The 14244-nt window shown below is 38.4% G+C and overlaps 1 protein-coding gene across 1 annotated transcript in view; it reads right to left on the bottom strand.

The window, feature by feature from the left end:
* FRMD3 (FERM domain containing 3) overlaps positions 1 to 14244 on the bottom strand; it is an 87822-nt gene that overhangs the window by 53964 nt on the left and 19614 nt on the right. Inside the window, exon 3 of the mRNA XM_019517409.1 lies at positions 13333 to 13456. Within this exon, the coding sequence (XP_019372954.1) occupies positions 13333 to 13456 (124 nt within the window). The remainder of the gene's footprint in view (positions 1 to 13332; positions 13457 to 14244) is intronic.

Raw genomic sequence — 14244 nt, 5'->3', positions numbered from 1 at the left:
CTGAGCCAGGCTTGTATCCAGGAAGAGAAAACTAAACCCCCTCAGCTGCCCCCAAACAGACAGCTCTGCCCAAACAGGGCTGCAGGCAGCCCTGCACCAACTCAGCTGCCAGATCAACAAGGGAGGAATGCCAAAATAGCTTGCTGCTGTAACCTAAGTGTTTATGTTAGTCAAGTGTTTGGTATTATTTCATTGTTGCTTTTATATTGTTTTTATTTTGGATTTTAAACCACATTTCCAGACCCATTTCATTGTCACTTCTTGCAACTTCATTGGTGTCAAAGGTCACGTGACATCACTTCCTGATGTGATACTGCTTCCTGTGAGGTCTTTGAATATGGCTCACCGGCCCACTGGGTGATAAAAAGTTCATGATCCAGCCCCACATTCAAAAAGTTTGGACACCTCTGGCTTAAACTAAAGCTCGTTCAAAAGCTTTAGTCCAAGTGCCCCCACTGCCATTTTGAAGTGCAGGGACACTGATACACAAGACATGGAAGGCTGCTGGAGCACGGTAATTGCTATGCTCTAGCAGACTCAATTAATCAATTCATCAGAGCAGCCTCCCAGCATGTCTACAAGCATTAATGCCAACCTGGCAATACAAAGAACAACAAAATTGTTTCAGATATGGAGAAGTCTCAAAGTGAAAACAGGTTCAATTAAAAAGGTTCACATAAACTCATATTTAAAGGAAAAAAGCCAGATCTGGAAGACTTCTGGATTAAAATAAAGCAGCACTTAAGCAAAGTCGAGGCACATCTGAAGTCACTGCCAACAAAAGTGGAACTGGATTTTTGCTTGCTGTGGGGGACCATTCACCACCTCTTGACACAAAAAAGCTCACCTGAAATTGACTCATCTGCTTATATCAACGAAGACTGAAGTGGAATCCCATTCACCCACACTAGCTTGGAGAATGCATAAAATGGTTTTGTGGTTGTCGCATCAATTATTATTATTTACTTCAGGCATTTAAACACATGCTAAAAACAGTGAAGAAAGAGGCTCTGGTATTGGATAGTGCCATGAGAGTTGTTGATGAGGTTCCTCCTACTTTGTCCATCAGCCACAGTAAATCTGGACACAGAGTGCAATCATTGCAGGAATGTAAATTCACTACCTACCAAATATCTGTGAGAATGGTCTGCTATTGCTATGGCAACATAGTTACTGGTCAGACTATATTTCTTGGATACCTCTAATGCCAGCAATAGAAAGAATCTTGAATATTAAAGAGAAAAACATTTTTAGTAGCAGTAAACACCACCAATATTTTACACTGATTGTAGCTATTCTCAACCCAAGTGATTCAAACTTGCTTCATAAACCAAATATGTTTCCAAGTAAAACCATAACTCCAAAAAATAAAGAAAAAGCAAATAACCCACCTCACCCCCCAAAAAACAGACCAGTCAGAGCAGCAATTTTTATAAACAAATAAAAAGATTAACATAGAAGTGCTCGAGTCCACTGCAGTTAGGGGATAATTTTTTTTTTGCAAAACAAAGATTAATATATACAATAAACGTATAGTACTAAGTGAAATGCTACAACTATAGCTAATGGAAAATGCAGAAATTATTTTGACACACAGAATACATTTTTTCATGATAATTAAATTCTGAGTTAATAAATTAAGAAAACAATCAAAAGATACCTCAATATATTTTAGTTTTAGATGGTCCTTCTATCTGAAGTCCTGAAACAAATCTTTTTTAATGGAGAAAGACATGCCAAATTCATTATTTTTTCTTGCATTTGTCTTCAACCAAATTAAAGGGTCTTTATTTCTTTTTTTTTTTTTTTTACCAGACACAATGTTGGATATAAGAAGACATGCAATGTATTCCAAAGTATGACACTGAAGAAAATAATCAGTGTTAAAACCAGAACAAAAGGATCAAGTAATGATCTGTTTTAGCTATAAGGTTAATTAGGCTATACAATCTATATCCTTTGAGCCTGAAAGGTAAGACATATATGCTAGCACAGTAGTTGAGAACTGATTTTTTTCCGATGTATCTGAAGGAAACTGGAAGGAGTCCTTGATTCTTATCCCTTTCTCCCCCTTCCTCTGCCCTCAGCCATCCTTCAGGTCACCTCACACATCCAGCATGAAATGAAGTTCTATGCTGGATCCCAAACCAGAATCCTGTATAGTTTTTCATAGTACAGACAGGCAGCTGGAATGCCAACAGGGTCATGATTTTTGTTTGTAATCCGTCACTTGCAGGCCCTGTACAGCCATGCTCATGGCAATGGCTTCATACAATAGTAAGGTCCTGGTTTCTGTACCTGGTCACGAGGACTTTCTGTACCTTAAATGTTCTCCAGAAGGTGAAAAGCTGCCAGGATGACAAGGTGACCTATGAACAGGGGTAGGAAGTAAAATACACAGGTGCACTAGGCAGGGTGCTGACTCTAGAGTCTCTATACAAGCAGAAGTAGATTCTAGCTGCTAGTCAGCATCTGAAGTAACATGTGACACCTGGTCACCGTAACCCAGAGCAGCTAAAGGCCATGCAGGTAAATAGAGGTGATGGCCAGGGCACAGTGCTAAACAGAGCTGCGAGGTGGCTGGCCAGCCACCAAAATTCCTTGAAGCAGACAGCAAAGTTCCCATGTAAAAATAGTCCTATTCTGAATGAGAATAATATTCCTGCGTCTACTCTGGATTTATGCTAGTGCAAGAAATTACATCATGAAGATGCAGCTCTGTTTATAGTAATGCAATTGGCTATAAATCACCTTTTTAGATAAGCCCTATGACTGTTTCTAACTTAAAGAACACCAGTTCCAAAGGGAACTGTCTCCGCAATACCATGAAGAAAAAAAGTGTAGCACTGGAAAAGGGAATCCCAGTCTCCCTACCTCACTGCAATTTCTCATTCCTCTAGAACCCACAATGTTAATGTTTTATTATCTAGAAACAGTCAGGCAGTGTTAAATAAAAAAGCTGCAAAGCAGGTTAAATTAAAGCACATTCCTTCAAAAGTTAACTTTTTCAGGGAGCTATTTCAGCAAATGATTTTGCATTTTCCTCTAAAATATGCCCTGAAAAGAATGGCTTGGCTTTCTACTGCAATTCACTAATGGAAAAATAGTAATTTCCTGTCTTTTCAGTTGTTGCTCTGAGAACAGCTGTGGTTGAGGTAAATGGTGAATGATGCCTTTAATAAAATTATCAAAAGCAAGGACATGCATTTACTTAAGGCAAAATTTCAATAGCTGACAGGTCACATAGTTAGGTTTTCCTGAGCATTTTATTAGGACTGGAACTTACAAAAAAATCACGTAATGTAACTACATAACTGCTCCAAGGAATAAAATCCACTGTATTTGTTTTGAATATACTAAACACAATTTCAGCAATTTATTTTTACAAATAAATATCAACTATTTGAACCTGTTCAGCCTCCAGAAGAGAAGGCTGAGGGGAGATCTAGTGGCCTGTTATAAGCTAGTCAGGGGGGATCAGCAGGCATTGGGGGAGTCCCTGTTCCCCTGAGCACTGCCAGGAGTGACCAGGAATAACGGTCACAAGCTGGCAGAGGGTAGGTTTAAGCTAGATATCAGGAGGTGCTACTTCATGGTCAGGGCGGCTAGGATCTGGAACCAACTTCCAAGGGAGGTGGTGCAGGCTCCTACCCTGGGGGGTTTTAAGAGGAGGTTAGATGACCACCTTGCTGGGATCGTTTGACCCCAGTACTCTTTCCTGCCATGGCAGGTGGTCAGACTAGATGATCTACTCAGGTCCCTTCCAACCCTAGAAACTATGAAACTAGGGTATATACATTAATAGATCTCACAGTTCTCATCCATTCATTATCCCTTATGGGTAATAGAACTCACTAGCTTTAACCATAACATAAGGTTTCTATAACTTGAGACAGAGAAAAAAAAAAAGATAGTACTGTAGTGCTTAATTTGCAATAAATCTACAGAGCTTTTAAAGCCCTAATAATCCCCCCATACAATCCTAGTCCTTCTAGGTGCAAACATGACCTCACTCAGTGTTACGAATTACGCTCTTAAAGCCACGTGCAGTTTGCTCTAGGCTGGGGCAATGATTACGCAGAGCAAGTATCCAAAGTCAGATACAGAATTTTTATTTGCTGCAGCGAGGTGACTCCAAGGAGAGACCCCGCCTACTAGATATAATACTATTTTATACTTTGTTAGTATGTCAGCGTTAGTTCGTGATTAGCTTGTGCTCATAAAAATACCCAATCATCTATTAACTAAATCACTATTCTATCCAATCAAGTGGCACTGTGCACGTGAACACTGAAGTTTAACTCTCATGACTACATGCCTCATATATTTTTGCCAAGATGTTTCTTATCTTACAAAAACAATTTTTGCCTGACTTTCAAGGTTCCTCTGTTGATGAGACTCCTCTATTGACTAGATTCAGCTAGTTTCATATCTTATCCGTAGCCCATACACAGTGCCTCTCCTCTCCCAGCCATCTCGTAAGTGCTGTGTCCGCTTTTATGAAATGGAGGTGAAAGGACAAAGAAATGGCCTCACTTTAGCACTACAAGGCTTTGCTTTTAGCCCTACAAGATTCATATACAACACTCAGCAACCTCACATTCATCTCCCTTCCTCCAAGTTTACTACTTTTATTTGTTTCCATCTTTCTTGTTTCACTATGTGTAATTTAAGAGACTGCAACTCTCCAGCAAAGGCACTAACATACCTATCACAGTGTGGAGCATGGCATGAGAGTCTCAGATTTGATTCTCTGCATATATGTGAGACCCTCTGATACCACAGTGATGAAAGTGGTATGAGAGGCTAAATATAAGAGAACAGGCATCTCTGTTGCTAATGTTAAGTGCATGGAAGCAGAAAACGTGTCTCTTTATGTACAAAAGCTCCAGGAGGCCCATTATAAGCTACCTGATACCTGTTAATCTCTCTAAATTCTATAAGGGTAGGGACAGAAATTACACATAAACTGGTATAAGTGATCAGAAACCAGTTCAAATCTGTCACACAAGAGAAGTTCAGTGCACATAAACCACTTTCAAAATGGCCAAAACTGGTTTAAGATAAACCTGGATGGATGCTGTATCAAACTTAACTTGAATCTGAGACAGAAGTTCAATAAACAGATTTACCCTAAATCAGTTAACTCATAGTCTCCCAGTATCCCAGGGTGCTTTACACCTCCCCATAAACCACCCCTTGAATGGTGGGTGGGTTTGCTCCAGCCCAGTAAGGAGACATGCTATACAGCCCCCCGGCTTCTGGCCTAGGCCACTGCAGCCATGTGGTTGCATTTCCGGAATCTAAAGTTTATGTCTGTTCACTTGCTTATCAGTTCAATCTATTCAGTTTAGACTAACCTGAGAAGATTGTACTGATTCAGCCTTGGGCTTTTTGACTGTCTGTACTTAGCCTTAATGATAAAAAAAATCTCTGGAATGGTCTTACTCTTGCACTTATCAGATTATCCTTTCTACTGCATTTCTCCTATTAGCTATCTGATAATGTCTCTTATGTCTTGTTTTTACTTACATTAGAGTGTTGCACAGGCCTTTGTTCTATCTGTTGTACAGCTCATGCAATGTCTGATTTTTTCTCAGAGACCTGAAGAAGAGTACTTCATGCCAGAAAGTTTGTCTATATTCCTCCTTATTATAATTGGTCCAATAAAAGGTACCAACCAAAAAAATCCCTCCCTTGATTACATATCCATACAGCTGCTAACTAAGATGCCAGTTTCAGAGATTCTCAAGTACTCTGCAGCTTGCAGGGAAGAAATTGCTTTAATCTGGGATCAACATACATAAAAGGAAAGAACTTTCTAGAGGTAACGGCAAAGTCTCTTACAACTAGAGACAGAAAGCAAGGTTCATCACAGCGTTTGCTGATGCCACAACGAACCGATCCATGGCTGACCAAGAGTGCACTGCTCGTACAGAATAGGAAAGTCTGCTTGCTAAGGCAACTGTCTTAGAAACCAAGACAGCTGACACTATCATATTGGGAGTAAAACAATTTTAGCAACTGTGGGGCTGTAGGTAGAAGGGCTTACAACAAAGTTGATTATTTTGAATTTTGATAATGCAGTAACTGACATGGTCTATTCAACTTTTTGAAGGCCAAGTGTTGTAGGCATTCTATGTTATTTAAATAAACCACAAGTTTGAGTTTGGTGTTCTGGGTATCAAGAAAAAATTATCCTATCTTTAAGCATTTGAATTCATTTTGAGATATTTTAATTCCAGAAGATGGCATCTACCTCACTATTCTGCAAAAGCCTTTGAGAAAATCTCAGTTATTTTGGAGGTATCTGACAAATGCATCAAGTTGCCACTTGGATTAAAAACTTAAAGAGGCTATCAAATGTCATTTTAATAGTAACCCACAGAGGATAGGTTATAGAAAGTCATGGGTTGACAGAGCTGGAGTTTGGGGCTGATTAGAGAAGACCAAGACTTGAAATATGTGGTCTCATTATGATAAATGCATAAAAACCATTAAGCCATTATCCACAAAAGCCTTTGTGAACCATCACAAATAATTCTGCAGTACCTAAACCCAGTCAGTCTGAGAAACACTTGGGGAAACAGGCCTTATAATAAATCATATGAGCCAACATATCTTTTCACATAGGTTGATATGTAAAATAAATGTTTCTTATAAGATTTATGTTCCAGTTAAAAAGGAGGTATTCATCATCTAATAAACCTTCATTTTTGTCACTGAGACTCAGGTTTGCATACTTTCCAGTCAAGCAAGGGGGAAAAAAAGTCAGACTCCTACAATCCTGAAAGGGAGATGTAAGGATCATATCTCTAGCCCTCTCAGTTTTTCTCATATATCTTCTCTCATGGAATCGTGGCTGTCAGATCTCTGTTAGCAGCTACTGGACTTCTATCAAAATGGAAAATCCTCTATTAGAAAGTCTTGTGATAAGAGATTTATCATTTACAGGGAATATGCGTCTTGGAACAGGAGGGAGGGGCAGAGGAACAGAGGAGGTGGGGTGAAGGAAGAGAGAATGACTTCTCTAAAAAGGGGAAATTTAGCATTATTATGTCCCGTCATGTAAAGTGAATCTAACAATTGTATCTGAAATAGGATGTCCATTTAACACAACTACATGTGCATATTTCCTTCAGTAAAAAGAAGAAAAGTAAAAAAAATAAGAGCTGCATCTAGTCATGCCGCTGCAGGACTAAACTCAAAGAAATTTTGCTTATATAATTTCAGAGAGCTGAAAATGGGAACAAGAGGAATTAACCAATAACAGATTGGAATATATGAAAATTAATTTTATCCATTTAAAAAGATTAAGAGTAAAAATCAAGATTAACAGAAATACAATTAATTCTTTTGAAAAACATAAAATCTTTTTTTAAACATTTCACTGGTTGCTTCAAACATGGAAAAAGCCTCATGTTAAAAAAAAGGGGAAAAAAGAAAGATGAAATTCATTAAAAGGAAATATCAAGTAGAAAGAATAGAGAATGCCAACTTCACATCTTAAAGTATTTTGAATTGAATGCAGCAGTAAACTATTTTAATCACACATGAACACAGAGACACAAGATAAGAGTGGTGATAGGTTGAATAAGCTTACATAATGCATCAATTACATATTTAATCCACTTGAAAATAAAGGCCATCATTACAAGTTTATTATAAAAAACTGCCACTACTTACAAAAAATATTGCATAAAATTGATTGAAACATCTGTATTAGCTGCATCCTATATATTCCTTTGGTTTCGAGTGAAAGGGCATGAGGAATAGTTTAAAATTTATACTTAATTTCAAAGTCCTAAACTGCATAAATATAATTCTTAGAGACTGTGACTTAAATTCCCATGTTTCTTTTCAATTTTTCTTTCAACTTTTCCAAACAATGGAAGATAATAAGGGCAGCTATCCTTGAAAAAATATGTAAATCAATATGCATAATACATGAAAAGCTATGTTAAAAGAACACAATTAAGTTTTAGAAATGCCGGAATTAAGATTGCCTGTACACCTCCTACGTTTGGCAAATTTGTTGATATGTCCTTAATTAAGTGATCACAATTTACTTTCTCTACAGGAGCCCGCCTCATTCAATGCACAGGATAAGACAGGCACGTCAATATTTTTTTACATCTCATTTTTCAGTGAGTAGTCCTACCCTTTATTTATTGTACTCCATTCAGGTTTTGATATAAAGTCTAATTTTTTTTCTTGAAGAGGTTTTCTAAACTGGCCATTTGCATAGGTTAGAAAGTCTTCCAAAGTGTCATTTATTTTCACCAAATCCTCTGAGAGATGAGATAGTATTTTTATCCCCGTTTTAGAGATGAGGAACAGTGGCACAGGGAAATAAAGGGTAACCAGTAAAAGATAACTTGATTCTAACTTTTCAGAGTATGTAGCATTATGTAACATTTAGAAGGGGCTCAAAATAAAGGCTGGAACAGAGCTGCTGCAAATTACGGACCACATGGAAAAGTGGTGTTGCAAGGACCTGCTAAATACCAATGATGTCTGTGGGGTAGGAATGGAACTTCCCAGGACAGCATTCAACCACCTGAACCATGAGACTCTTCTAGCACTCCCTGCTGCAACTGTAGCAGCTTGGAATTCTTTTAAGAACCATTCACAAAGTTTTGACAGTTTCCTGTTCATCTGCATACAGTGGATTCCACTTTATAGAATCTCTGGTTAGTAGAATCAGCCACTTATTTGAATCAATATGGAAAAACCAAAATCATTTGTATATTATTGCATGTAAAAAATCACTCATATTAGAATCACAATTTTTGGTTTTTGAAATTAAAATTCCAGAAAATTTATACAGTAATTACTTATTAGCAGGAATCCAGGTTTTTTGTTTCCCATGGAAAAATGGAGTAAACCACAGATTTTACCTGTTACCAGAGACAAACGCAGATTTCTCATTTTACTAGAGAAGCCCAGAGATTTTGCAGTTTTGGGATGAGCCCTCTGGAGGCTGGCAGAGTTCCAGCTTGCAGGAGGCTGGCAAGGAGCAGGAGGAGGGCAGTCAGGCAGGGGACACCATGTGCCTGTATGCACATGGCCCCAGGCAGCCTGGAGAGCAGCTCCCACAGGTAAGCTCCCTGCCAATGCACGCACTCCTGGGGTGCAGAGGGGACCTGCACCCCACCGATCTGTGTGCAGGGCAGGAGTGGGTGCGGGCTGCGGACTGAGGCTCCTGCCCTCCCCTGTGGCCTCTGCAGCTCAGTGGACACAACCCAACACTACAGGAAACAGCAGAGATATGATGAGAAAAAAAACGGGTCTCTTTTTAACGGAATCATCTGGTTAATAGAATCAAATCACCATTTCCCAAAGTGATTCCAATAAAAGGAATCTACTGTATTTCACTATTGATTTTGTTTCTAGCAGCCACATATAAAATCAATCTCTTTCACACACACACAGGTGTGTCATGTTTTAAAAGTGTACTTATGTGTGATGCCATGAAACCCCAAATAAACCCCTGTCCTTTTCTTATCTGTTAAGATAAGAAAAGGACAGGCCTTCATGAAGCCCCCTTGTCAAGTCTGATTAAATTATTAAAATACCCCTCCCCCTTCTTCCCTCAGGTGCATGGAATGAATAATGTCACAAGACAAAATTAATCACAGCTTTTCATGAGTTTCTGCCTTTACACCCCCCCCAGCATGAGATTCAATTTGCGCAGGCAGATTCAGAGAAAGGTCATGCAAGAGGCTGTATTTTGATAAAATCCTGACAAGGTTTTCACAGTTGCATAAAGAGAGTGAGAGGCAGTGGCACCACATCATACATCTGTACTAATTAATAGGAACAAGCTTTCTCAATGAGATAAAATGAGTCACTGTAGTCATTTGCAGCTGTCACTATGCTCCATCAGCTACTTCCCAGGCATATCTTTCACTTTCTCATTCACTCATTAACAGAAAAAAACAATGCTGGAACAAAATAGATGCACTCAGGTAATGGGGTCCTAAGAATGATGAGGTGGGATTCAGTAAAGAAACAGACAACATGCTTCAAAACTGAGATGTCCTGGTTTTTAATGACCCAGATATATAACAAACAAAAAGACAGTGGCTGATCCTAATCAAGACTACCTCTTTTGAAGTCAGCTGAATGATACTGGTGTAAAATGGATACAAACAAAAATCCGATCGTAAGTCTTTCTACCATTTACAATCATTAATCCATCACTCAAATGCCTTATTACAAAAATCTCAGAAACTCATTTGCAGTGTTTTTGTAAGTACTGGTGTACTAGACAATTCCCAGTTATTGGGCCAGTATTCTTCTTAAAACCCCTAAGAAATACGAATTTTTAAATGCATTTCCTTGAATGAGATTGGACTGTTATAGCCATGATAGTCCAGGAAACATGTAAGCAGCAAGGCTTTTCTGGTGATATCTTTTCCTGGGCCAACTATAGAGTTGTGGGGAGGTGCAAGAAGCTTTCTGGCACAATGTACCCCTCAACGTATGGCACAAAAGCTTGTCTAACATCTCTCTCATCTATACAAGTTGTCCAATAAAAGATATCAGTAAAACCTGGCTAGCTACAGCAAGGTGAAACAGGCAAACCAGTAAACTATATCCATAATATGTAAAAAATTTACAAATTAAATGGCTTTCCCAATATTTGTCATGTACTTTTTACCATAAATACTGTAGGAACTTGTATATAGTTTAACTACTGCATGACAGAAATGTGTCACACTATTTGTATTGAGAGCTGTGGAAGTGAAGAACTGAAAAGGAGAAATAATGTTATGTTACTTGAACTGGCTTTCATCTAATACTATGGTCATGACCAGCTAGTAACAATCAGTTTTGAGGACATATCTGTTTACATTCTGCCACCTTTAAGGGGAGTATAATAACATCAAGAAATGGAAAGTTTGACTCTCCCCTGTCCCTGTCAGGTTTTAATATATTCCATAAGAAAATCTTTCTACCACACCCAAAAACGTAATTTAAAAAAAAAAAAATACTTCCTTTCCTAAACTTGCTGAGCAAGCACAAATACCTGTGTATTCAGTTTCCCACCAAGGGTACCTGAACAGATGTAAGTTAAATCAAAGAGGCAGACATGCCACCAATGCGTTGCAAAAATGCAATTTATATTTGCGCACTCAAATGGAATCTATCGCCATTGTGCTGAAATTAGTGCTAGAAAAATGTGCATACACAAGGTTACATGTACAAAAACGGAGGCCGAGCTAAGAGCTTAGTGAGGAGGCATAACTGGGAATTTTGGCAGGGTGGAGGGGAGGTGCCAAGCAATCTTACTAGAAGCTTATCCTTCTCCTTACAACCTGGGAGCTCCTACCATTGCTGTCACTGCTGCCACTGCCACCACCACTAGTGCCACACAAAGTCACTGCACAGTCTTGGCTACTGCTGCTGCACAAGTTTTGCAGGGCTGTCGTTCTGGCACTCCCTCTAAATTGGCGCCCGGAGCTGGTGCTCTGCTCACCCACAGCTAGTTACATGACTGCCTTAGTGAAAAGCGGGGCTCTAATAAAAATCTAATGTTTGTTAGTGAATTCTCCTCCTTTTTTCATTTGCAGTCTGATTAAAGGAAGGGTATGTTCCTGCACTAAGGTATTTACCAGTACTCATATCTTTCTTTTACTACCCATAATTGGTCGTAGATCAATGGAAGGCCTTTGCTCACATCAGAGGTTGGATTTTGCCTATGGGAATATACTAGACAGCGTCTGGAAGACAACCGTCAAAACTGCATCTGTATTGCTGACAACTAAAGGACTTTTAGCTTCTCTCTGGAATATTAGCTGGTCTAATATGAAACTTAGCATGACTCTAGACTGTTTTATTAATCACATAAAATCTTTATATTGTTTAAGGGATAGTGTTGACAAAAGAAATGTATAGACTCCCGGAACAGAAAAAAAGGAAGGCTCAGCAACAATTGCAGCCTTCCTTTGAGCTAAGGCACAACATTTTTTTACTAGGAGTATTGAACATACCAGCTATCCCTGTGACAGTGGAGTGTTCTATTTTCATATTGTCCCTAAGGCTGTGTTCATGGATAAACAAAACTCTTGATACACATCTTGAGCAGTCTATCAGAGCAACGATATTTAAACTATATTTAAATCCTTCAAAGAAGGGATTTAGAAAAAAATTCTGGTTTTCCGTCCCCTCAGTAATAACAAAGTAATATTTCTGCATAATAAGATACACTGTATGTCTATCAAAAATAGTAATTACTTAATTGTAGAAATACAAAGCAAAAGTGAGCTGAATTCCTTTATGTCTTTCAATAACAATCATTCTCCCTCCTCTGTAGCATGGCATGCAGATTACACTGTTCTGTTCAAACGACCACATTCCTTTTCATTCTGGTTTGTGGAAATGTGGGTTGCTTTCTGAACTTGTGAAATTTCACCTATATACCTCATATAATGTCATCTGCAAGGACAATTCCCAAGGAATGTTAACACTGTATTATGCAATTAATCATTTTCCTGTGATTGCCTACCAAACTGTGCACTGTATCTTTCCTTTAAGTGGGTTGCAGGATTGCCTTTACTTCTACTGTCCACATTGATTGCTACTGTCTGTGTTATTCTCAGGCAGTCCTGAAGGGGGTGAGCTTGCACAAAGCAGATCTTCTCAAAAGAAACAGGCAGCTTCACCTCTGAAGCATATTAAATGGGATCAAGAGAACAATTTTTATTTGATCTAATCTTCTCTGTCCCATCTGTAAAGGAAGGGAAAAGAAAGCCTGTGGGGGGGCAAAAGTGCCCTGAATGTAGCTCCTTCACCCTTCTAAAAAAGTTGTCTCAATATGTATCAGTATATATTACCATGACTTACCATCATTCTCCCATATATGCTATGCATAGTAAATTATATCAACGGCTAAAGATACCAACCAAACAACATTAGGTAAGACTTAAACTACAATAGCAGTAATTAAGTTTATAAATATCAGTATAAGAAGCTCTGGATGGTTATCAAGTGCTTACATAAAGATCAAAGTCATGGGAAAGATACACCCTTGCATTGCTTACATCAGCTCTCATAGGGTAAGCCACTCCCACTGATATAGCCAGACATTCATGCCCGGACATGCCACAGTACCAGTTTGAAGCATGCATGTAGGAGTTAATTATGATTAAAATGGTTTTTATAGTCCTCTTAACATCTTTAAAATGACAAGTGTACAGTACTTTGCACAAGAAGAATATCTAAAATACATATTAAAAGTGCAGAAGAGAATAACTTAATGTATTCTATATGAAAACAGACACACAATAATTGATAGCCTCTTTCACAGGCAGTACTCTAAATTACCTGAATTCATTTTTATGCATTTCAGCTATTTTTCTTTCCAGCTTTTGTGATTGCTTGGGGAAAATCTTAAAATCACTGATGTAATTTTCTGGGTGTTCATCAGGATCATAATCGCCAAGCTCAGCTAGACAGGTCAAAATGCAAAACAAAATAGAAGAATTAATTAAAATACAAAAGCTAATGAAGTAAAACATAGACAGCAAATGCATTTCATCCAGGAGAGAGATTTCCAGGTATCATTCAGAAATTTGCCACATTTAGCAAGAGCTCAGAAAACCATATTTCTAAAGAAAAGCCAGCCTGTATTCATGATGAAACTAAGGCTATAAAATTACATGGAAGGTTTGTTCCACTCTTAGTGTAGTAAAAGTTACTACTACACAAACTGCTTCCCACCCAGTAAATGAGTTTTGAAGTGAAGTTTGGATTTTTGTAGGTGATATCTTTTCTTAGACCAACTACATAGTTGGGAGACATTTAGACAAGCTTTTGGGCACAAAGTGCCATTTGCACTGAATTAATTACAGAAGTAATTCAAAATTGTTATTTGGTTGGTAACAAGTTCTGAAAAAAAAGAAAATGGTTAAAAAAGATCTTCTACCACCATTCATTATTCTGGTAATAAGCAGTTAATAAACTGACCACAACATTTGTAACAACCTCTTCTTTTTCCTTCAGCACTGAAATATTCAGTGTCATTCTATTTGACACAGCAACACAGAATTAGCACTAGCATTTGGCTGACAGACTTTCACAGGAGCTTCTGGACACACAGCTCCTTTGAAAATCCCACCACCTCCCTAGGCAATCTGCTGCAGTGTTTAACTAGCCTTATACTTGGAATATGCAACCTGCATTTTCCTTGCTGCAATGTATGCTCATTATTTCTTCTCCTGTTCCTAGTGGATACAG

Source organism: Gavialis gangeticus, unplaced genomic scaffold (assembly GCF_001723915.1).
Source record: "Gavialis gangeticus isolate Ggan-Ray unplaced genomic scaffold, GavGan_comp1, whole genome shotgun sequence".
Lineage (NCBI taxonomy): Eukaryota > Metazoa > Chordata > Crocodylia > Gavialidae > Gavialis > Gavialis gangeticus.
This window is presented reverse-complemented; position numbering and strand designations above follow the sequence as displayed.